The sequence below is a fragment of the Parus major genome, chromosome 28 (genome assembly GCF_001522545.3).
Source record: "Parus major isolate Abel chromosome 28, Parus_major1.1, whole genome shotgun sequence".
In the NCBI taxonomy this organism is placed as follows: domain Eukaryota; kingdom Metazoa; phylum Chordata; class Aves; order Passeriformes; family Paridae; genus Parus; species Parus major.
This window is the reverse complement of record NC_031797.1, coordinates 306,481-331,806: the sequence shown is the minus strand read 5'-3', so window position 1 is coordinate 331,806 and position 25,326 is coordinate 306,481. Positions and strand designations below refer to the sequence as shown.

The 25,326-nt window shown below is 41.5% G+C and overlaps 3 protein-coding genes across 5 annotated transcripts in view; 1 reads left to right on the top strand and 2 right to left on the bottom strand.

Moving 5' to 3' along the window:
- Positions 1-608: 608 nt before the first annotated feature.
- Positions 609-5,144, bottom strand: LOC107215531 (kelch-like protein 24). The gene is made up of 3 exons (XM_015651747.2): positions 2,497-5,144; positions 1,386-1,797; positions 609-1,164 (listed from the first exon to the last, which is right to left on the bottom strand). The coding sequence occupies exons 1-3, from the start codon at positions 3,416-3,418 to the stop codon at positions 852-854; spliced, it is 1,647 nt and encodes a 548-aa protein (XP_015507233.1). The 5' UTR covers positions 3,419-5,144; the 3' UTR covers positions 609-851.
- A 109-nt stretch (positions 5,145-5,253) lies between these two features.
- Positions 5,254-10,282, bottom strand: LSM7 (LSM7 homolog, U6 small nuclear RNA and mRNA degradation associated). Its single transcript, XM_015651754.3, has 4 exons — positions 10,161-10,282; positions 9,876-9,966; positions 8,655-8,726; positions 5,254-6,294 (listed from the first exon to the last, which is right to left on the bottom strand). Exons 1-4 carry the CDS (start codon positions 10,203-10,205, stop codon positions 6,152-6,154), a joined length of 351 nt encoding a protein of 116 aa, XP_015507240.1. The 5' UTR covers positions 10,206-10,282; the 3' UTR covers positions 5,254-6,151.
- An 8-nt stretch (positions 10,283-10,290) lies between these two features.
- The window catches only part of SPPL2B (signal peptide peptidase like 2B), a 32,202-nt gene continuing 17,166 nt past the window's right edge, over positions 10,291-25,326 (top strand). The window contains exons 1-8 of one of the 3 annotated variants that reach the window (XM_015651746.2): positions 10,291-10,423; positions 19,002-19,121; positions 21,230-21,412; positions 22,091-22,180; positions 22,537-22,676; positions 23,530-23,672; positions 24,456-24,552; positions 24,708-24,824. In XM_015651746.2, the coding sequence (XP_015507232.1) occupies positions 10,367-10,423; positions 19,002-19,121; positions 21,230-21,412; positions 22,091-22,180; positions 22,537-22,676; positions 23,530-23,672; positions 24,456-24,552; positions 24,708-24,824 (947 nt within the window). In that variant the 5' untranslated portion in view covers positions 10,291-10,366. Of the gene's footprint in view, positions 10,424-11,555; positions 11,577-19,001; positions 19,122-21,229; positions 21,413-22,090; positions 22,181-22,536; positions 22,677-23,529; positions 23,673-24,455; positions 24,553-24,707; positions 24,825-25,326 lie in introns of those variants that run through there. The other 2 variants (XM_015651743.2, XM_015651744.3) reach the window with 2 other exon arrangements.

Sequence of the window (25,326 nt, the reverse complement as noted above, 5' to 3'; positions counted from 1 at the left end):
GCAGCCTCCTAGCTTGCTTCTGTTGCACCTGTTGCACTCTCCACACTTGGGAGGCCTGAGTGCCCTTGGAGATCAATCCCCTACTGCCCTAAGTCCATAGTTCTGCCCAGGAAATGCTCTTCTTCATATACAGTCTTTAATTACAGCTATGTGCAGGACCCTGCTCCTTGCACCCTCATTTTAGTGCATTGGGATGGGCATTTTTATTCTGAGTCTCTGCAGCCATGAACCCAAAGAGGACTAAGGAAACTGAAGCCAGATTCTTAGGACTCAGTGTGCAACTGTTTGTCATCACATACCTGAATCAATAAATCCAGAACAGTCTCCATCCTGTGCTGCTCTCCATGCTGGAATAAATTTTATATAATTTTAGTCATAATTACATAAGCTGTGAAACTTGATTATTTCAGGCTAAAATGGTACTAAGTATGGCTTTACAGCACTTGCTGTTTGTTTTCTTTTTTTACTCTGTCCTACAGCACTATTGGTTTATAATCCTGCTGAAGATGCTCTTGACACACATTGGATTTATTATTTAAATCCTATAATATTTTTTAACAATGAGGCAGTGATTTTCCAGCTGTTCAAAGGACAGAGAGCCACAGAGGTTAAAGGTGAGAACAGCCCTTTATTGAGCATCAACCCTAAAGAGTTTATGTACCATAACAATACCAATCACCATTTTCAATAATGACCTGCATCCTTTGTGTAGACAAAGTTTTCACTGGCTCTTGCTTCAAGTTCATTTGTCAAGTAGAAAAAAAAAGTAAAATTACAAAGGAACAAAAGTTTTAAAATGTCACAGGCCACAGTTGATGCAATCTAACTCCCCTCAGCTATAAAGCTTCCATTCATGCCCGCATATCAAATCTTCGCACAGAGACACAGCCATGGATAGGAAGGGGGCAAGGGAGTTTGTCATCTATGACCTGGCACACATCAGTGTAGGGATCAAAGAGGACTACAGTGGGGAGGGCACTATTTCCCTTCCTCTGTCCAAGGAGATAAATTTGTCCATTCACAGTGCTGCATCCCATGAAGAACTTCTGGGTCAAGCATTCCTCATTCACCTGGGTCCATTCATCTGTCTCCACATCAAATCTAAAAGCTCCCCCTCCTACAGTGTACAGAGCCCCATTCAGGGATGTGATGCAGAGGTCATACCTGCAAGAGAAGAAACCCTTGATCAGAATAAACAGGGAGATTTGGCCCCTGAAATATTCAGGGTGACCTTGGTCCTCAAATCAGAAATCTGTTTAAACAGAGACTCACACAAGTGTTGCAGGGACAGGACTTCTAGATTTCTACAGTCTAACTTCTTCTTGGAGTAGGACCAACACTAGAATACTTCATCTTGTGCCAGGTCCCAGAATATTATTTCTTACCTTGGAAGAGGGGAGAATGAGATGACATCCCAGCTGTCTGTCTCCGTGTTCAGCCTTTGCACTCCATCATATACATGTCCATTCTCATCCAGGCCACAGACCACGTAGATCCTGGTTCCCACACTGACCGCATCGCCTCTCTCCACAGGCTGAGCCATAGGACTCATGCTTTCCCATTCTGACTCCATCAAAGCCATACGCTCCACTGCTGGGATTATCCCCTCATCTGTGCTCCCTCCGAGAACATACAGGTACAGCCCTACTCCTACTGCACAGTGGCTATTGCGGGACTTCTTCATGGCTGGCCCTTCCAGCCAGCAATTGTCCAAGCAGTTGTAGATAAGCACCCAATCCACACTGTACCACACAAACTCATCCCGGAAATACCCTCCTGTCACAAAAAGGAAGCTCCCTGGAAAGACAACAAAGAAAATACTCGTCACATGAAGGCTATAAATTGCTCCTGATAGCTGCAGTTCTCATTTCACCCAGGGCTGTACCGATAAGGTACAAGATAAGGAGAGAAAATCACTGCTCTGTCCATCAGTTTGCAGTATTTAATTCCTCATCCACACAGATACATTTGGCCTACAGTATGCAGCCAATCTTTCCAAGCCTGCTCCAATTTTTGAACAGAATCATGGAAACACTAGTTGGAAAGAACCTCGGGGATCTCACTTTCAAACCCTACCAGAAATGGGAAGCCACAGAATTGAGGTGGCTTGAAAGTCCCCAAGCATGAAAATATTCCAACATCTATAGATAAGTTTAAGGTAATGGCAACTATATATCAGAAGTCACCTGTCATCTGTCTAAACCACTACAAAAGAGAAGGCCAAAAAATACACTGCTTAAAGCTAATTCCAGATAAAGCCAAGGTAAGGAGCTTGGCTGAGTGCATAGTTTTGCTATATGAGAATAGTGATGTCTAGCATTCTCCTGGGACTAAGGAAAAAAACCCATTCTTTGAACAAATATGAACACCAATATGAATGAGGTTTTAGCATTGCTCAGCACAACAGTTTTACAGCAACAGCTAGACTCCCTGCATTTGGGATTCAATCTCAACGTCTGTTTGCATTTGCTCATTCTCCCTTCTCTGTTAAGTTACCTACTGCTGCCACTGCATACTGGGTGAGGTTCCTGCGCTGCAGTGGAGAACAAGCCTGCCAGGTCCCTGTTTTAGGCTGAAAGAGAAATAATTCTTGCTGTTCCTTGTCATGCTTTCCTCCCAGGACATATAAGGTGTCATAGCTCCGACCAGCATAAGGACACAGTTTCAGATTTTGCCAGCTGGGTGGGGGACAGCTGTCTAACTTCTTTATTAGTCTGGAAAAGATATCTGTCTCTCCAGCATGCTTACTGTGTTTCACCAAGATATCAAGGAAGGATAAACTCAGAAAAGTGACCCTGACTTCGCCCACCAAATCCAGAAATTCTTCCTCTCTTGTTGCTGGGTCCTCCATTATCCAAATCATAATACTGTCAAAAACCACATCCTCTCTTGAAATGAAGAGGTCATCACTTTTCAGGAGCTGCATCAGCACTTCCTTGGGTAATGCCTTGAATTCTTCCTGGCATATCACATCCCCCCAGTGAGTGAGAGCCACATTCATAGCAGACATATATAATTCTGTAAAGGCAAATTGCTGTGAGTACGTCATCAGGCCTAGGCAGTTGGAAACATGCAGTTCTCTCTCCAGAAATTTCTCACACAACAGTTTCACCCTGTCAAACTGAAAAAAATCAGCTGTTTCCAGTAAGCTGGTCACATTTTCTTGACCTATGAGCACTTGGGCTGTGCGAGTGAAATCAAGTAGTGCTTGAAAAGGCACTGCATCAATCCCTTTTATCACTATGTGCTGTTCAGAGCTCTCTCTTGCTCCTCCAAAAAACATGGCTTCAAAATATCGACTGTGTACTGAAAGTATCCTACGGCTGACCTGGAAGAGTCTCTCTCCAACCTCAAGAATTGTGTCTGCAATCATTTCTGTCTGAGGTCCCAGCTCCTGTGGCTCTTTTGCAGGCTCCATGCTTGTAGACTGCCAGGCAGTTAATTTTAACTCAGTCTTATACAGCTCTTACCCATGCAAGATCTCTGGAAACATTATCCCCCTAGCTAGGATAAATACGAGATAAGCCAGTCTTGTCCTAAAAATAGAATGTTTTCTACTCTCCTGCTTTGCTCTTCTGTCTTTTCTGCCACTTTCTGAACAGCAATAACAGAACAGCTGTATAACCAAAAAAATGAAGATTTGACTGGCATCTTTTACCAGGTAAGGCCACAGCAAATAAGGGGAGCTGTTAGCCAGGGCTAAGAAAAACCAGGAGAAACAACCAAGATTCCTAAGCAGAGAGTAAATATCAAGAAGTTGTAGAAAACATTGAACCCATTTGGAAAAAAGCAACCATTACCTCATCTTTCTTTAGTTCAAGTTTAATCAAATACCAAAGTGATTAGCTTTTATTATGTATCTGTACTTTAGTAAGAGAGAAGAGGAAGGAGTAAGCTGCCATTCAAACCCAGATGGCTTCAGATGTTCAGTCATCCTCAATTTGAATGCACTAATGTACATTACAAAGATGTAGGACAAGCAACAGCTAATGCCACAGTGAATTCTTCCAAAGCTATTAAATGAAGAGATTTGTATACTGACCTTGAAGCAGAGTCCTTTATCTAAAGAGCCCATACCAGCAAGACTCATCCCCAGTTCTTGGCACAGCTCAGCAAACAGAAGCTGTGCCAGTACCTCACCATGCCCATCATAAAAACTTTCTTCCTTATTTCTAGTCTGGATAATCCCTCTTTTAGCTTAAACCATTACCCTTTGTCCTATCACAACAGGCCCTGCTAAAATGTCTGTCCCCTATAATTTTCATATTCTCCTCAGGTACCTGATTCCCAAAGTCTATGCTGCAGAAAAAGAGAGCCATGCAGCTCACAGCTAAGACCAAGCAACCAACCACCTGAGCAGGAAATGTTGTGAACATGCCCCTCTCCTGTTTACACACTTGGCCCATGGCTTCAGGCAGCTCTCCCAGCACTGAGAGCTCAGAATCCACCCCAGAGAGCCCCAGCAGGTCTGTTTCAGATGCTATAATTAGAGTGCTGGTGTTGATGCCAATAACATGCTGCACTATCTTTGCACTCTTTCTCCCACTTGAAGGACAGTTTTAGACTCTGCATAGGCTGATGGTGAGCATATTCTACTTCTCATGCTTTAAATAAGGATTCTCTTTTGAATTGTGCAGTTTCACAAGCAATTGTAGCATTAGAAAGAAACTAGGTTGTGAGAAGCACAACTTTAGACATAGCTCTGTGAGTCCTCAGGTTAAAATCCAGATGCACCCATGTTCACACAGGCAATAGATCACACAAGACACCTGGTCCCTAGTTTCAGAGCCCCCTAGAAGTCAGATTCACTGAAATGAAATTTACGCTCAGCTCCCACCCATTTTGGTACTGACCCAGGAAAGGTTGTGCTGGAGAGCAATGCTGTGGCCAAAATGACCAATAGAACCTGTACTTGCTGTGTGTTCTTCACACCTTCAGGAACAAAACTGCTGCTGCCAGCAAAACAATTCACTCTTGCACAGCCTCTGCATAAAGGGTCCTCTATAAGAGGTGAGGTTACAGGCTCCAGGCATATACCTCAACTGGGACATCCTTAAAACGCCTCAGAAGAGGGACAAAATGCTCTCAGGCCTTTCCCATCAATTCCCTGTTTCAAGCATGGCTTCTGCTCTGGTCCCTCCCGATCCTGAAGTGTTTATGCACACCCTTAACTAATTTAATTTAGATTTATGGCTGGAAAACTGTAATGTCAGCTGTAGTGGACTTTTACAGACTAAAACCCAGACGTCTAGAAACAGATTAATTTGTCTTTATTCACTCAAAACTCCTCAAATTTTGCATTTTCTGCAGTATAAAAGAAATAAAAATGTTTACTTACAAATCAGGTTATAACAAGCAAAACCAGAAGTGGATAGCTACAATATAAAAATATGCAGTACTTCCAGACACTGCCTACAACTGAACAAATGTTAGGATATAAGACACTCTTCCCCTAAAATTCCAGGCATCAAATGGATTCCTCCACAAGGTTCAGGTCACTCAATCAAGATTTATCCCACAAGTTAGAACAGTCCTCCTGTAGAAATGTGTGAGCCTGCTGATACACAGATCACTTCCAGTTCTGGAACAAGTGCTGAAAAAGCTCTTGGCTACATCCCCTGTAAAGGTGATAACACTACAGAAGGAAGTAATTTTCCTGCACAAAAGAGACTGCACTCAACAGCAAAAGACTACAACATAATGCTTCCCCAGCTGAGTACTGATATCTAAGAGGAAGAAAAACATGTTCTACTGTATTTAGGCTTTCAATTTGGATTAAATACATTTTAATGTATTTAAAAATAGAAATAATATAACTAATATTCAGGGCATTCTGAACTAATTTTATGGGGCCGTTTCAAAACTCAGATCATTAAGGTCTCGGACAATTAATCACAATATGTTCTCTTCTGTCAGCTATAAACAACATAGTTACACACTTACTTGTGGAAGTGGGGGTGGAAGGAAAACAAGAACATACTTCTTACATTACCCATCCACTCATCATTTATGAAAGTCACAAAAGTTGACTTTTCACACTAACAAATACACATTCAAACTCCCCCCACAAAACAGGAAGCTTCTCACACTCTGATAGTTTTCTCCAAAGACTTGCACCCCTGAAGTTTTCAGAGACAATCCGAAGAAAGCATTAGCCATCTTGCTGCTGAATGAAAGGGTTTGGAATAGCTTCCATTCCATCCTGTGGACAAATGAGAACCACAGAAGTCCCTCTGCAAACCACAAGTCCCAGCTGACGCGTGTCTTCTGTTAATTTAAATTGATCATCCGGATCTAAAAAGTAGAGATCCACTGTTAGAACAGGAAAATAAGAAAAAGAAACGAAGTTTCATCAACTTCAAAAGGCACAGACATGCATGTTCTTTCCTGGCATAACTGCTTTGTTTTATTGAACACATGGAGTACACAGGTGATGCTGCAGTGCCATCTATGTTTTCAAGACTTTACTGACAGTGAGCAATAAAGAAATCTGCTTTGTATGCAAGAAAAAGCAGAACACATTTACTAAAGAATTCAAAGGCCCTTTCATTCATCTAGCCAATAGTATACCTGCAAGCTATTAAAAAAAGCTCTTGATCCCATTTCAAATGCCACTACAAACACTTGGGAATTAACGTGAATCAGGAAAAGACCCTGACTTCTTAATGCATTAGGAAATAGAGCACAAGTCCATTCCCAGACCAAGCCAAACAGGGCTGGATCAGGACAGACAAACACAAATCAGCCAGTTGTATCTTCCATGAGATATGTCTATATTCAATAGAAATGAACAACCCATTTTAAAACTCCCTTTTAAAGAGAAAATTCAAAGCTTCAGGTGTTCCCTTCTAAGCAGGTAGGAGAATACTCTTCAAAAACACTGTCCTACCAAATGATACATTTTGTATCACAGAAGAGGAAGAGATGCTATTTTATTCAAGGACACTACTTTATTAGAGGACAAGGGCGGCCAATGAGATGTCAACTGAGGAGCTCATGCAAGGACTACCAGGGATGTTGTATCACAGAGAACGTGCTTAACCTAACTTCTGCTGTAGAATCACCAACTACAGTCCCCCTGCAATGAGCAGGGACATCTTTAACTAGACCCTGTTGCTTGGAATACCATCTTTAAATGCTCCCAAGGATAGGACACCTACTACTTCTCTGAGCAATTTGTCCCAGTGTTTTTATCGCTCTCATTATAAAAAAACCTCTTCCTTGTATTTAAATCAACCCCACCTTAGTTTAAACCCATTACCACTTACCCTGTCACAACAGGGCCTGCTGAAGCATTTGAATTCCATTTCCTTTCATGTCCCTTTTAAGTACTGAAAGGCCACAATAACATCTCCTCAGAGCCCTCTTCCCCAGGTGAATACCCCCAGCTCTTCCAGCCTGGCTCCAGAGCAGAGGGGTTCCAGCCCTTGGAGCATCTCTGTGGCCTTCTCTGAACTAACTGCAGCAGCTGCATGTGCTCCTGATGTTCCCCCAGCTACTGGGGGCAGCTCTGTAGGTGGGGGTCTCACCTGAGCAAGGTAGAGGAGCAGAATCCCCTCCCTGGGCATGAATCCCCCATCCCTGGTAGGGATGCAGCCCTGGATATAGCTGGCTTTGTGATCTGCAAGCACATGTCCATCCTCTTACTCACCACCATGTCCAAGTCCCTCTCAGCAGGGATGCTCTCAAATCTGTTCATCCCCCAGCCTGGATTGATACCAGGGGTTGTGCCAAACCAGGAGCAGGACCTTGTACTTGGGTCTTGCTGAATCTCGTGAGGCTCCTGTGGGCCCTCTTCAAAAACTTGTCCAGGTCCCCATTATCCCTCAAGTCCCCATCCTTCAGGTGTGTCACCTGCAGACTGAGGGTGAACTTGATCCCACTGTCTACGTCACTGATGGACAATAAACAGTACTGGTCCCCACAGAGATCCCTGAAGGACACCCCTTGTCATTAATGTTCATGTGGACATTAAGCCATTGACTACTACCCTCTGGATATGACCATCCAACCAACTCCACATTCATCAAACAGTGCACCCATCAAGTCCATCTCTCTTCAATTTAGGGAGAAGGATATGGTGGGGGACTGTGTCAAAGGCTTTATAGAAGTAGAGATAAAAGACATTTCTAAGCCCTTCCATTGTCCATTCATGGACTCACTCCTTCACAGAAGGCCACCTGGGTTGGTCAGACAAGATTTTCCCACGGTAAAGCCAGTGGATGTCTCGATTCACCTCCCTGTCCTCCAAATGCCTTAGCAGAGCTCCAAGGAGGAGCTCTGTTCCATGATCTTCTCAAGCACAAGAGGCGAGGCTGACAGGACAGTAGTTCCCAGGGTCCTTTCTACCCTTTTGAAAAATGGGTTCAACGTTTCCCTCTTTCCCATCACCTGACTGCCATCACTTATTTAAATGCTTTAGAGTAGCTTGGGAACTATATCAGCTAAGTTCCTCAGGCACCTTAGGTACATGTTGTGAGGTCTCATAGACTTTTCACCTTATCTCTTTCTTTATAAGACAGTTATCCCAAGCATGCTGCAGTTTGGGTGATATTAATCTGCAGTTTCTGGTTATTCACTCACAGATCTGTAAGATTTCTGTCAAGAAAACCACTTGGGGAGGGGAAACTTTCCAAAGACTGCATATTACTTACCTCGCATATACTCAATGGTACCATCCAGCACAAGGTTCAGAAGAGGGTCAAATCCTTTCAGGACACCACTTGCTATTGAAGACCACACAGAAAACAATGATTAAGACCAAAGGTATACAGCAACACAAGACTTTATGAAAAGTATATTCAGTTCTCCAGCCCTGTTCCCTCCTTCAGGGAATACCAAACAAATGAGATACTAAACAGTGTCCTCTTTATCAATGACAAGTACACAAATGCTGGTCTGCATTGTGTCAACTAAAACTTTCACTTTTCAATCAATTCTTCAAAAAATTCGTCAAGACTAACATTTTTGCTTTGAGCTAATTTCAAGGGCATTTTAAGAATACTGTGTAACAAACCAATACAAGTCACACGCACACAAAAAAACCCCAAACAACTCCAAAACAAAATAGATATCCTTAATTAAAGTTTATGGTTAAACATGAAGCAAGACCATATCTTCTTTCCTCAGAAATCCCATCTTCCAGGTGCTCTCCTGGAGCATCATGTCTTTAGCATAAACACTGCCTCACGGAAAGGCACTGCAGATAGACCAGCAATTTGTCCTAATCGAGAATGTGATTCCACAAGACTAGTCAGTAAATGTAGCACAAAATTACAGAGATACTTCCCAGTTTGACAAATACATTTATTAAGGAGTTTGAGTAACTTCCAAACCCTTCTAAGCATTAGGTCCTAAGAGAGTTTTAAAATGCAGCACATGGTTAACTCGGACAAACAAGAGCCTGCAGTTGGCACCGCATTGGGATGTACCTGCCCAGCTGTGAAGGGATGAGGATGGAAAGGCACGATGGCATATATTGAACCATGAATCCCGGCCATGCTTACCATGTCAAGAGATGAAAGGCACGATAATTATATTAATTATTACATCTATAAATGTTTCTTTGTTCCTTTAAGTGCACCCTTGCAATGCAAAAACAAACAAATCAGCCAAAATAAAGCTGTTCAAGACAACTAATAAAAGAGACGCACAGATGAGCCATAAAGATAAAAGTGCATCCAGGAGATGAATAGAATAGTTAAATGAGAGAAGCCTCACACCACTGCAACCACTAATAAGTAGAAGCACCCGCTACTCCTCGCCTTCCCTTGACAGGAAAGCACCGTGAGCAGGAGGGCAGAGCCGACAGGCATCAGCTGAGGGAAAACGCCGAAAGGCAAGAGTTTCGTGCTGCAGCCACGCTTCGGGCTCACCTTCCCGCCCGCCCTGGAACTTCACCCGGATAGTCTTGTCGATGTACTTGGAGAGGTCCAAGATGCTCTCCTTCTTCTTCTTCTCCTTATCCTACGGCAGAGCACAGGCGGCCCAGTTAAAGCGCGCCATCCACGGAGACACAGCCCAAGAACACTCCTGCGGGATCCCCCGGCCGCGGCACGGTCCGCCCGGCACGGCCCGCCCGGCACGGCCCGCCCGGCACGGCCCGCCCGGCACGGCCCGCCCGGCACGGCCCGCCAGACCCGAGCCACCCTACTCCTCACCGCCATCTTCCCCGCGCCGCCGCCGCCACCGCCACCACTCGCCATTTCATTCGGCACCGCCAGAAGTGACGTCCCGCCTCGTCGGAGCTCGTTGGCGGCTCGGGGCGCTGGGGCGGGACGTCCGGGGCGGGCTCTGAGTAGCCGGTGCGGAAGGGTCCGGCCCGGCCCAGGTCGGAACAAAGCGTCGGCGACGCAGCAGGCCCAGCATGGCGGCGCGGCCGGCCCGGCTCCGCCTGTGGATGCTCCTGCATCTGCTGCCGCAGGTTAGTGACTGTGCCGGGCTGTGTCCTCCCCAAGCCACCCGCGGGCACTCTGGCTGAGAGCGGGGAGCCGCCCCTTACGGGCCGTGCAGTGTGTCCGTTCCCGGAGCCGCCTCCCGCGGGCGCCCTGAGGTGCTGCAGTCGCCCTGCAGCAGGCCGGGGCCCAGCTGTCGCTGCAGGACGGCAGCGGAGTGCATGGGGCTGCCGGCCCTGCCCTCCGCGATTTGCAAGTGTCGATATATCTGTGGGTCTGGGGTTGTTTGAGACTTTTTTATTCTTTCCGTACTAACTAGCGTTTTCTTCATAGTTCTTAAAACTTAAAGGCCCTGGTGGGCCCAGCCCAGTATCTTCGTAAGGCAGCCCCAGGGAGGGGAGCGCAGCCGAATCCCGGGGCTGGATCCCCGCAGGGACGACTCTGGGTTTATCCCGACTGACAGACTCCCTGTGAGGAAGCATTCAGCAGAAGAGATTTCTGCTGACCCTGATGCTGTAGTTTATCTTGAGTCTTGTACTGTCGTTACTAAAACATTAGTTTTGTGAGATAGATTTCTGAGGGTGTGACAAACTAGGCATGTAATCCTGATACAGGAGAGAGTGGATTTCTAGCAATTGTATTGCCTGGTACATAGCTTTTGCTTTTTAGTTCGGTATTTTCTGTTCTAAAAATTTTGAAATGTCGTTTAATGTGTCATTTAAAATTCTTGACTGTTTAGTAAGTAATTTGAAGTGTACTATGTCTTCTTGAATATTACAGATGTAACATCTTAACAGGGAACTCTAATTTTTCCTTCTTCTCCGTCTGTCTCCTTACTGATTTCTTGCCAATAATCTTTAGTTACAGAGTGGTCTGGTTGTCAGCTAACTTCTTTATTTCTGTATCATCTTCTTTTTTTTTCATCCCTTATCTTTATCTTAATTGTCTCTTCATTATGCTCTTGCATACTGCATGCATTTTGTCAGCTCCACTGATGCTTCAGAGGAACTGTTAGTGCCAGTGTAGGCCCCACAAATTAATAAGATTTAATTAACAAGATTAATTCGATTAAGAAATTAACAAGAACAAGTCAAAGACTGGCATGGAATGAGTTTGATCCATTGATTTGGGGAAGGCGAGCACATGGCAGTGCAGAAGGACAGCGGGTGAGATAGTCTGCTGGTAAGTACTTGGAGATCTTGCCTTCAGCTCCATGCATTGCAGCACATTCCTTTCTGTAAGCATTTGGTATATTTGTACAGTGGAAGTGCTAACGTACTTGAGTAAGCTTGGGCAGACTGGCCAGGATGCTGAAACAATCATGCTGCTGCAGTGAAAAGTGGATGTACTGTGTGCTGCCAATATGTTTCTGTTAGCCAAGCTGGCATTTAAAAAAATTTCTTGAATACCTCTTATTGTGCATTACTTCTGCTTCTCTTGTGTTTGCACTTGGGATGGTTTTGGGTAGTACATCCTCCTTAGAGTGAGGCAAAGAAGAGTGCTGCGCTCCTGGTGTGGTACCCCCATGATTAATGGCTGGAGTTATTCCAGGGCACAAAGCTGACAAGAGCTGCTGTATGCATTTGCTGTGTGCCAGCTGTACTCATTCTCAGTGCCTTACTCTTGCCTTAGTGAGCATATACCTTTGTTTCCCTCCTTGAAACAGGAAATGGAATTTTTTTCTTTTTTTTTTTTTTTTTCCCTGGGGCAAGAGGAGGTAGTGTCCACATTTGCTTCTATATTCTCATTTAGGGAGAAGGATCCACCTGGCTACTGAAACATGGGTCTTCCAAATCTGGGTCCTCATTTGGGAACACTTTAAGAGTGGTGTGATCTTACAGATCCAACTACAATCTGCGCTTAGATCTTGCTTTGGTATTTGAGTTTTCACATTTCATTTAAGTTCCCATCCCTTCTAGGTGTGTTACCCTTCAGTTACAACAGCAACATGATATGTGAGCCTTTGACTAGTGACAAACATAGTAACATGATCTGCAGTGAGTGTGTTGGATCTAGCTGGCCTTCACTATAGCAGCTTTCAGCAGAATATATTGAATTGAAGTGATGGGTTTGTATTTTAAATTAGGGCACTCTATGATATGGGTCCAAACAATTGGAAAGACTGTCTGAAATTCTGCATTAAGGTGGTGGCTGACAATTTAGTCTCCTGGAATTATTGCATTATGAATATGTAGCTCTCTGCACTGTACAGTGTTTGTTGAAGGACTGTTTTGTGTAGAGTTTTGCTGCCTGCTGTTGTTGATCTCCAGATGGATCAGTGGAGTTCATGGGAAAGAATGACTCCAGCTCCTGGGAACTCTCACATTGTACCTGCTGTAAGATTAGCATGGCTCATTCATTCCTTCTCCAAGGAACACAGCTCCCAGTGTCTGTGAAATCTCTGAGGTGTGGGTGACCAGGTCAGTTAACAGAGCTACTGAAAGCAGAAAAGGTGTGTAGGACATCCTAGGTGAGTGTGGGGCCAGAGGCAGGGAGGAACAAGCAAGACAGACATTAGGTTGGCTCAGTCATTCACACTGAAGTTTCTTGAAATACAGATGAGATTAATTCTTCCTCTCCACCTTTTTTGATCACTTAACTTGCAAGTCCAGTGCTTGCCTGTGAGCTACATTAATTCACCTAAAAAAGACTCGCACAGCAAAAAAATACTGGGCAGTATTCTTCTCTTTTATGCATTAATCTGTGGAAGGCCTGATGAGAGTCAGAGCCAACAAGTACACCCTTCTATTACCACAAACATTAGATTAGCTCGTTTGTCTGTTAAATTCTGCCTTCAGAGAAAAACTTTTTCCAGGTTTGCAGCTTTATGGAAAACACTTCCTTTTGTGTTAATTTTACACTACTGTGTGCTTTGTAAGCCATAGAATCAGTAATAAGCAAGTATTATAATATACCTTATTATCACAGCAGCTGTTGTTTTTCTGTGTTTGGAAAAGGCTGGACTTGATATCCAAACACTTGGAAAAGAGCCTTTGGGGTTGTAGGCACATTGTATAGGATCTGCACAAGAGATGACATTTTCTCCTGGGTCCATTGAGGATATGAAGTGGTCTCTAGGAATAAGGAATGATCATAAATGTTACCACTATGCCAGTGCATCAGCAGCACTTCTTTGAACTTTTGTTGTCTCATACCTACTGACATGAATAAAAACAAAACTGGATGCATCAAAGTGGATAAGAACAAACTTCAGAACTATGCTTTGATTCTAAGTGATAATAGCTTTGTAAAAACATCTGTTAATCCACATTATCCACAGATTATATTCTCCACAGTTCTTAAAACTGTGTTCCCTCTTCTGCTTTTAGCCCTGCTCATATTGCCTTTAATTCCTGTCATGCTTGACTTTTATTTGGCTTTTGACACACAAATCCGCATAGCTTCTAAAATGTTTTGAGCACTTCACATTAGGAACCTTTTACTCCCTTAATATTTCTTTGGAGAAATATTAATATTAAATAGCACAGAAAGAAAAATTGTGTATAAGTCTCTCCTGGATGCCTTTTAGGAATTATTCCTAAGTTCCAGTAATGGTTATATCCATGGAAATGTAGTAACACACCGTGTACTTATGTTTTAAAGATGTGTGCCATGTATCTTATAGATGTAAAACTTCTAACTGTACAGCTTGATTGCTTCCTATATGCATAAAGCTGTTCAATTACAGGAGTTATCTGCTGCTAAACTGCCTGAAGATTTTGGAGAGAATTGTACATGTAATATTTGAAACTAAGATACTCCGTGTTTTGTTTGCTTATCTAAGCCCAAATAGACCATGTACAATAAGCAGGGAACATTACTTTGTTCTTGTCTTTCGTGTGTGATTGTATTTGCATTTCTGGTGCTTATTACTCTTGGAAGTCAAATTCAAGATAATAAGTATAGGTAACTTCTAAATTCCTAGCTTCTGCTGAAAGTAGTTTAGGTGCTATAGTTGGATACCTGAGATATGAGTTAACAAGTCCACTACAGCAGGGAGTTTGAGTTCTTGTTTCCTCACAGCACATGCACAGTTAGTGTCTCCCTTTCTCCACAGATATCTTCAAAACTTGCGCTGTGCTCTAGTGGATTTACTCTGCACTGAGCTAATCCGTGTGACCTCCCATATCAGCATGCTTCAGGACAAATGTCATTGGTTCTAAAGGACTTAGTTAACAATAACGTTATAAAAAAGGGAAAAAGTTGCTGCCTATGTTAACAAAGACCATTTATATGCAGAAGAGTTAATATAAAAATCTCTGCCTCCTGTATGTTTTTACAATGACATTTCTTTACTGCTTTGCTGACATCTTGCAGCAGAATGCCATCATTGCCTCTACGTACACTATGTATGTTAAAGAGCTTTTTTTACAATGTGTGTGGTAGAACACTGGCACAGGTTGTCCAAAGAGGAAGTGGCTGTCCTGTCCCTGAAAGTGTTCAAGACCAGGTTGAACAAAGTTTTGTCTACTTGAAGATTTCCCAGCCCATTGCCAAGGGTTTGGACAAGGTGACCTTTAAAGCTCCCTTCCAACCCAAACCATTCTGTCATTCTCAAAAGTTTTCCAAAAAATATCTTTTACCCTGAGTGTCTCCTAGGGGTGCATAGTAACTTCTGTGTAATAGGGTTTGAAATAAAGAGGGAGAAATAAGAGTGGTGAACTCTTTTAATGGATTTTTGAACAAGCATGTTAAGATACGACATTGTTGCTGACTCCAGTCATCTTTAGCATCTTGCTAATCGTCTGCTACATGAAGAAACAGATGTGTAAGGTGTATTTGTAAGAGTGTAACTGCATAATTATCAAATCATTGGCTTGTTTAGGTTATGAATGTTAAACTAGATGCTGACTAATTAGTCTGTCACAACTTTCTAATTAGTAGCAGCGATGGTTAGGCATATAATGTTATATTTCTTTCCAGAATGAAGTTTTGTCAGTTCTGGTAGGCACAAAGTAATTTCCTTGGGAAAACCTAAAGCAGAGCAATAGAGCAATTAAACATATCTTCAGTCAATGACTTCAGTTTTGCTTGAGTGCTGGACAGAAGAAGGAGAGAAGGAAGAATGTAAAAGAAGGAGTTGGGTGTATGGGTAGAGAGACGTATGATACAAAGGTGGATGGTAGAAAGATAAGATGATTGCAGGGATTGGTTGGGTTGGTTTGAGGGGGTTTCAGTTGGTTGGTTTTGAACCTGCTGCTCGTTGTCAACTGATGGACTTGTCGTCATCCCCTGTCCTGGGGTTACTAGTGGATGGCAGTGTTCCATTGGAAACCGAATGTGTGACTAGTTCAGATGAGAATCAGATCATTTATTGTACATGTTTCAGATATTTTATGTATGTTTTTAAACAAATTTCCAAGTGCAAAGTGCTAGTAAGGATTAGTGAAGGTCCTCAATAAAATGGAGAAACTTCCCATTACAATAGGAAACAAATGCTCTGGGAACACAAAAATGGTAATAGGAAGAATCCAGTTACATTAACAGTATTTGGTATTCCTAAGGACTAGATTTCCAAATCAGTGGGCTGAAATAGTATTTTGAGACTGCTACATTTAATATGTGGCCAATTTTTTCCTGACTATCTAATAGCTTGTAGGAAGATAAAATACAGATATGATTTGCATTTGCTCTCAGCATCATCCTTTTATAATTTATTACCAGACAGCACGACTTGAAAATTGAAATTGCTCTGTAAGAGTACTGTGAGGCTCTAAAGCAGCAACTCTCCTTCAAAAAGAAGCATTGATCTGGATTTGTATAATTGAATTACATTTTAAAAGTAAGGTTTTGTCCTGCTTTCTGAGCACTACTTTTGTATCTTAATATATTTTTATCTGAAGCATTAAAATCTTTTTGCAGCAGCTGATCAGATCTTAGTCTGAAATTTAATTCTTAATGTGTTGATGTTTAAATCTGACCAGATGGTCACAGAACATATATGGGCAAACTTCACACTGAGGAGCTGATGTTCAGTGTTTTGCATAAAGGAAAGACTTCAGAACTTACACTTTTTCAATGAGTGGAGATGGTGCCTGACAGTCCTCCCAAGACAGAGCCTGCAGTCCCAGTGCTGCTGATGATGGCTGATTCTTAAAGTGATGCTCTGATGCCTTCTTGTGCAAGCGAGGACAAGAGCCCCTTGTCAGAGGGAGAAGCATTGCAAGGGGCCTGTTTGCCACTTAGAAATGGCCAGGATTTATTTCAGAGCCCTTAGAACAGTACAAACAAACCTCATGATATACTTTGTGTTTCTTCAACCATTTCCAAGATCAGGGAGGATTTACAATTATTTTGGCTCAGTTAATATGAGAATGAAGTCGCCACTAATTAGAGTTAAAACCACCACTAGTGATAGGGAAATTGTATGTACTTCCACTGTTGTTTTGTTTGTCTCCCTACATTCTGATTCCCTGGGTAAACATCTACTAGGACTAGGGGTACAAATAGACAACTGCATCAACTCCACAAAAGTACTTTATTTTGCAGGATATGTATATTCATAAATACATACATATATATGTATATGCATATGTGTGTGTATGTATATATATATATATATATATGTATGTATATGTATATAGAGTCTTGTAGGTGATTTTGGTTCAGCTTTTGGGATGGAAGATGAGGAATATGCCTAGTACTCACAAAATTGTGTCCTTATACACAGGGAAGGGAAGGATAGGAATAGACATATAAAATAACAGACCTCATTATGAAGAATAAGATTTGTGAAAAGGTCTGTGTTAAGGAAGTGTTTGCTAATACCTACTTGTGAGTCCCCAGATCTTTCAGTTTTGCTGGGAAGTGGCTTGGTACAATCTGAGATAACTAAAATTATGAGGAAATTACTGTGTTTGCTGTATTTTTAATTTTTTTTTTTTTTGCAGGGGTGGGAAGCTGGAAGTATTTGTGTTAAAATTAGCACATCTTGCAGTTAGATGTAGTGTGAGCAGTCCACTGAACAAGCAGGTTACATACTGTGTATCACAACTGAGATGTCTAAAGCTGGTAGATTTGCTGCATGTTACTGTTTATTTTTGCTGTAGTTCTAGTTCTCTTTTTCCTTGTTACTACAAGATCTGGGTTATGTTATCTCAGTCTCCAGGAGTTCTTCAGGAGAATTCTAACATGTACATGATGCAAAAGATAGCTAATCTCCTTTTAAAAATGAATGTGAAATGCTGTGGGTATGGAATATCTCTTTTTTGAATCACCTGCCTGGTTGTGACCCCTTCCAAACCTCTTGGGCGTCTATTCACTGGATGAACAGGGTGAGAAACAGAGAAGGCTTTGATAGTCTGCACACTGTTCAGCAGTAGCTAAAACATTAGTTTGTTATCAGCATTGTTTTGGGCACTAAACTAAAACTCTGTGCCATACCAGCTGTTATAAAGAAAATTAACTCCATCCCAGCCAGACCCAGGACATGCCTTTAATTATGAATCTTAGATATGTAATCTTCACTACTTGCAGATGTTGGAGTTTTGACAACAGTGACAACTGGTCTTTGAAGCAGTGATAAGTAAATGCAGAAGGTAGACTTGAGAGTCTATATGTGCTACCTAGGACAGAAAAAGAGCTGCTGCTGCTGCTGCTGTGGGGTCTTGCCACATCTTCACCAAAGGTGTCCAAGGTTGAGTTTTGGAATTCTGCAGATCTAGAATTGATCATTATTTCAGGCTGTACTTTCAGGAGATGGTGCCTTAACTCACAGAATCATGAAAGGGTTTGACTGGAAAGGGACCTTAGAGATCATCTAGTTCCAGGCCCCTGACGTGGGGTGGGCTAGGCCAGGCTGTTCAAAGCCACATCCAACCTGGCCTTGAACACTTCCAGGGAAGTGTTCAGTGGGCAACCCACTGCTCTGGTCAACCTGTGCCATGGCCTCACCACCCTCCCAGCCAACAATTCCTTCCCAATATCCCATCCAGCCCTGCCCTCTGGCACTGGGAGCCATTCCCTGTGTCCTGTCCCTCCAGGCCTTGTCCCCAGTCCCTCTCCAGCTCTCCTGGAGCCCCTTTAGGCCCTGCAAGGGGCTCTGAGCTCTCCCTGGAGCCTTCTCTTCTCCAGGTGAGCACCCCCAGCTCTCCCAGCCTGGCTCCAGAGCAGAGGGGCTCCAGCCCTTGGAGCATCTCCGTGGCCTCCTCTGGACTGGCTCCAGCAGTTCTATGTCCTTTTGATGTTGGGAGCCCCAGAGCTAAACAGTGCTCCAAGTTTCATATCTGTTCTGCCATAGTCCAGCTTCTTTCCCTTTCTATGGTTATAAAACATATGTGTACCAATCTAGCTGTGTTGTTTGAGGTTCTCTTTTTGGTTTGTTGGGTTTGGTTTTTTTCCTTTAAACATATCCAGTGTTGTTACATTTGATTCTTTGACCAATTCCTGTGTAGCATGGAATTTGCCTAATGTATCTGAAGTCTTTCTTGGAAGCATGTTGGAAATAATAACAAATTCCACTGTACTCCCTGCACAGATATGGAAACTTTGTAGACTTTTGTTTTTCTTTAAAAATACAAAGCAGGCCGATCAACAGCAAGTTACTCCCTTCACTTCTGAAATTTTATGTAACCTAAAATTCTTGTGAAATTTTTATTACGTTTTCAGGTGTACTGTGAGTATGGGATGGTACACGTCCTTTCAGAGAAGGGGAGCAACAAAGGAAAAGACTACTGCATTCTCTTCAACTCTCAGTGGGCCCATTTGCCACATGATCTGGGTAAAGCTGTAAGTACCTACCTAACTGAGGACAAAAAAATGCATAAAAAATGCCTTTGTTGCTAGGAAACTTCTGATTTCTTACTTGGATTAGTAGAATTTGAAGCAACTGCTTTGTTTGCTCTGCTTAGAAAATATTTTATCTCTTAAGATCATTAGGCAGTGCTAGGATGGCAATGCGTATTTCCTGGCATTGTGCAGAGATAATGACTATTGCTGTTCAAAACAAAAATACTCCTTTTCAATTATGTGATCAATGAAATTAAAATGGCACATATCTGTACTTGCAAAGGAGTTTTTGTACATCAGCATGATACAAGAAGATACCACATGCCTTTTCTTATATAGCGAACTGTGGCCTTTAGTGCTTTCTCATTGTCAAGTGTAAGGTTAAGTAGTCTTAAACTGTGTCAAGCTTTTGCTGCATTATCCAAAGTTGTATGAGCTGAAAATTTAGTAAATTCTTCACTGCTTTCTATGAGAAAAAGTTACTGGCACTGAATGATGAAATCAGCAAATGCACTTTGAATGAGCTACTAATGGGTAAGGATGTAGTTGACTGATACTTGGCTCATTTTATTCAGCCAGCTGAGTGCCCCACTGAATTTTTAGAGTTCCTTACCAATGTATAGGCATGTCTCAGTTACTTCTGGTGGGTTTATTGCAACTGTACCTTAGTCCTTAGATACATCAGTAGTTGTCTTTGCCTTGTATAGACTCAGCTGATAAACTCTTGCACTTGCCCTGACTGTGTAATGTGAATCAGCACATGCATGACTGACTGTGGTACTTATGAAAGTTGGGGACTGTACTGTAGACACTTCATTTAAATCAGTCTCATAAAAATTCACTGGTGTCATATCTCAGTAACTCTGCAGGAGCCAATGTAGTCCAGAATAGCTTGCACAGACACTTGGGTAGTGTATCCTACATCCCTTGCCTGTCCCTGTCTCCTTCCTTGGTTCTTTCCTGCTTTTCCCCTCTTTGTATTCTTGCTCCTCCTCCTTCAGTACTCCAGCAGTATAGTTCATTAACTGAGGCAATGCAGTGTACCACTCTGAGCTCACACTGCATTTATGTTGTGCTCTGTGCCCTGAAACTTGGACAGCTGTGAAGTGTGGGTAGGAGCATTTCACTGTCTTTAGAGGTCAGGCTGGAGACAGAAGTTTTCTGAAAAAGGTTGAAGCTACTGACAACCTGACACTTCCTTTCCCTCCTAAATCAGTAGAGTCCATTACACAGGTATTATACATCATGTACCTGTGGATTTCTAATGCAAACTGTTCCGTGTATCATTTTTTCAGGTTAAAACTTTATCTTGACTCTTCTCAGGTCTAACAGCTTACCTCAGCAAGGCCTGACACTTGCTTCTCTTAGCACAGCTTGGTTGTTTGGTAGATAATTACAGATTTCAGGTAATTTACAGGTAGAACTGGGCAAAGATGCTGGTGGTTGTTTAGATTTTGCAAGAAAAATTTGTGCCAGTGTAATTTCTAAAACCTTGAAGTGTCTTTGGGATGTTCTGTTGAAACACACCAGATGAGATGCATTTGGGCCTGTGGAGGGCCAAAACTATAGAATTGGGACAGCCTGGCAATGTCTCTGGATCACAAGTGGTGAGAGAAGTAGCTCAGTATTCAGGTACTTGGGATGTAAAATCTCAGGTCACTGAATACAGTAGGTTTCAACATGGAAGTTTTTTGCCTATGCTTCTGTACATTTCTCCAGCCTGTGTTTTAGTTTCTAGCTGTTCATACCATCCATCATCCCAGCCTGCCACTCTGCCACTCCAGAAAAGATAAAAGCTTGGTGTACTCCTCCCACAACCTGGCTGTGTGCATCAGAACAGCAACAGTGCTGAAGAAAGTAAATGCAAGTGAAGGTCATATCCCAAATTTTATTACCAGCGGAATTCTGTACAACAAGGTGAAACAAGGCAGGACCCTACATAATAGAGAAGGCAGCATTGTTTCAGCATTCATGTTGCTCTGAGAATAGTCTACCACTCCATTACTGGAAAGCTTTGAATTACTCTTTAGAAACTCTGGCTTCTGCTCTTGACTTCTTTTATTATTTCATGTTACATATATGTATTTAACTAATTTATTTTTTTTCAGTCACTCTTGCAACTGCAGGATCAGACAGCATCTGTTCTGTGTTCTCCTTCTGATGTACCTGATGGGGGATTTAATAATCAAATACCCATGGTGATGCGAGGAAATTGCACCTTCTATGAAAAAGTGAGGCTTGCTCAGATAAATGGAGCTCGTGGTCTGCTGATTGTTAGTAGAGAGAGACTGGTAAGTTGCTTTTTATCTTCCTATGCTGCTGATACTCTTCTGATATTGTCTTTAGTGCACATTGCTGGTATTTGATGTTCTTTTTTAAGGTAAATAATGCATGTGTGTTCCTGCATGTACATACCTGGCATAGTTATGTGTGGAAACCATACATCTGATGGAAAAATGAATGAAACAAGAGTCACTTATTTAAGTAGGAGGAGTTGGCATGGAGCTCATGTGACATTCAAGTCAAGGAATTACCCTTGTTCCAAATGATACACTGGAGTCAAAGGATGAAGTTGATTTGTGACTCCATCCTACTACCATGCTGAATCTAGTGCATTAGATTCAGCTGGAGCATCAACAGCGTGATTGTTGTAAAATGAGTAGTTTTGAAAATAAAATTAGTAGGTTTGAGTCCTGGTCAATACTAGAACACATCAGTCATAAACCCATGAGCCTGATGTGCAAAAGATACTGCTTGAAATTTGGTTGCTGTATTTTGCCATTACAGTCTTACATTACTTCTTTTTTACTGGGAACAGGCATATATTTTGACTTTTAGCTGTTGTTAAGTTCCCTTCTAGAATATTTTTCGAATTAGCAGGAACAGAACTTGCAACTTCAATCCTATTGAAGGAGTAGAAGTATTTGCAGAAATAAACATATGCTTACCTGGTCTGAACTGTCTTTCAGGTTCCTCCTGGAGGTAATAGGAGTCAGTACGAAGAGATTGATATTCCTGTGGCTCTGCTTAGCTATACTGATATGTTAGATATTGGCAAGGTAAACTTGATACTAAAAGCTCTCATTTGTATTATGTCACGTCAATGAGTCACTGCTCAACAGTATTAAGTCCACCTTAAGAGCTTTGAATATGTAGAGAATGTATTTATGAAGATTGCATTATTGTGTTTTGGAAAAAAATCAAATCTCTTAGGAGGTTATTTCTCATCTTTGGAATAAAATCAAAATACAGCCTGGTGCTGGAAATAAATATCACTAATAGAAGAGCCAATAGATGGCTCTTATGTGTCTGTAACAAAGCCTGATTCTGAGGTTGCTTGGTGAAAACTAAATAAGTGAACCTTTGCTAAGGTGGGTTTTTGGATGTCCTTCCTAACTACTATTTACCTCCACAGAGTTTTGGCAGCTCAGTGAAAGGAGCAATGTATGCACCAAATGAGCCTGTGCTGGACTATAACATGGTGATAATCTTTGTCATGGCCGTGGGGACTGTTGCAATTGGAGGCTACTGGGCAGGAAGCAGAGATGTGAAAAAGTGAGTAACTGAATGCAGTATACCAGTTTTCCTGTATTTTTTACAGAAAGAAAAATAGATGGTGTTTATGTAAGCATCATCTTGCAGATCTGCTAGTGAGGTTAGGATTAGGAGACTCTGTAGCCAGAATGAGAAAATGCTGATGTGATGTTTGAAAGGCCCTGGGCCTTGCATTGGTTTGGTTACTGCAGGAAATCATCAGGGTATAAATGGAATGCAGATCATTTTAGGATTTTGCCATGTTAAAAGACCAAACATTTAAAAAGCTCAGAAAGAAAATTATTTAGTAATAGGCTTCCTGTTCAGGCTTTTGCAAAAATTCAACACAAAAATACTTTGTAAAAAATAATAAAATACGCTTTTATTGGTATACAAACCAAATCTGGCAAACCAAATTGATTGGATGGCTAACATAAGCTATGTTTTTTATCAATTTTTAAAGGAAATTTTATGGTTACTTTTTGTCTGCAGGTGGGATTGGGAGAAGGAGGTCATTCTGCCACAGTTACTTCCAACATTTATTTTGTATGCACAGCCTGATTGAAGGAGTTCTTCTGAAGTTAGCAAATTATTCTCTGCTAGTTTCCAGGATTCAGTTGAGTTTTTGAAATGAAATACTACTCTAGATAAGTTAACACAGCAGTTAAGTAGTTACTGGGTTATGCATTGCATTACAGCTGATGTTCATACATTCATGGAAAATGTGGTGTTCGACTGACTTGAGTGGAAATCAAAGCAGGCATTGGTATTGTGATGTGTTTTCAACCCCTTGTGTTTTTTGCTGAAGATTCGACATCCTTGTGTATTTTGTTGCAGAAGGAATGAACTGATGATAGCCATGTTACTCTTTCAGGAGGTACATGAAGCACAAGCGTGATGATGGGGCGGAGAAACACGATGATGAAACAGTGGATGTAACTCCCATAATGATCTGTGTGTTTGTAGTGATGTGCTGCTCAATGCTCGTCCTCCTTTATTTCTTCTATGACCACTTAGGTACTCCTAAGGTTGTGTTTATATTGATGAATCTTCAATATCACAAGGCTGACATCACTCAAAGAACATTTTATTGTGAAAATAATAATGAAACATCTCTCTTCTGTTACGTGTCTTCATCCCAATGTGATTTAAAATACTGTAAGAAAACTCACTGAGTAGATTTCTAATCCTTCCTTTTGTGAGGTTGGTCATAAATCTTCTTTCAAACATTAAAGCTATTAAGTAGATACAGATTTAGTATTTTCCACCTTTTATTTTTTTTAAAGGTGTTCTCAGACCTAATTTTTTTTATCTTTATAAAGATTATAATTTTCTATTGATCTCTCATCAGATTGACAAAAAAAATATGAGTGCTTAATGCTTCTTTGTATTTCTGAGGAAGTAGTAAAACATGCATCCCATCTGTGTTGGTTCATTTTGCTACTTAGTGATTTTAATATTCCCTTATAATGCTCCTGTATGTTCATAAAGAGAAGATAAATGCTTCACCATGGGTTGCCTTTGAAGCTTATGACTTACTTTAAAAAGATTAGGATAGAAGTTTTGATTTAAGTAGGCATTGCATAAAGTACACCTGAGTAAAAGGAGCTATAGAATTAGATACTTAAAGAGCATGACTCTAATCAATTCTTTGAAGTCTCTGAATTTAGTGTTCTCTATTGAAATTTAAGCCTTATTTCTCATTTAGTCTTATTAACTATTTGTTCCTTATTCAGCCAGGATACAAAAAAAGCATCTCTTGCCTTATCCTACTTGGACTTAATACTTTTTTCCCCTCAGTCTATGTTATAATAGGAATATTCTGCCTGGCTGCCTCGATTGGTCTTTACAGTTGTCTGTCTCCCTTTGTAAGAAGATTCCCCTTGGGAAAGTGTAGGTATGTGGCAACTTTGAAAATTTTAATAGGAAACTTAGGTTTTTATACTTTTGGGTAGGTGTGGGGTTTAAAAGGTGGCTTAATGCTTCAAAATGTTTATAAAGGAAGAGGCTATCTACATAGACAACTGTAGCTTTGGTGTGTTTCTTTTTCAGAATCCCAGACAACAACTTGCCTTATTTTCATAAGCGTCCCCAGGTCCGGATGTTGCTCTTGGCAGTATTTTGTATCTCTGTCAGTGTAGTCTGGGGAATCTTCAGAAATGAAGATCAGTAAGTGTACATTTTAGTTTCTGTACTAAAAATTGTAATACGCTTTATAGTATAAACAACTGACATTCACAGAAGTCTACATGTGTCCAGAAATTAGGAATGACAGGAAAAAGAAGTAGAGACAGGCAGAAATTCTTAGTTGTTCCTTATGTACTTTATCTTTTTCTTGTTCATTTAAATTACAGAAAACTGTCTCTTGTTAAGCTTGAATTTCTCTGAGTTCCAGTCAGTATTCTGATCTCTTTAACTTAAGACAGCTTTTCAGAAGTGATATAGAAAGTTGGATTACAACTTGTCTAGCTTATTTCTTAATGAGAATAAGAGCTGGTAAGATTGTCAGATCTTTAGTTTCTCTCAGCTTTCATGTATGAGTCAGTAATTCTCTATATGCAGTGTTGCTGTAGTACTGAGCTGTAGCATGTTCTTACCACTTTTGTTAGAGGTGGATCTTTTATGGAGTGTTGTGTTTTCATTTTTGTCTGGGGTTTTTTACCTCCTACCT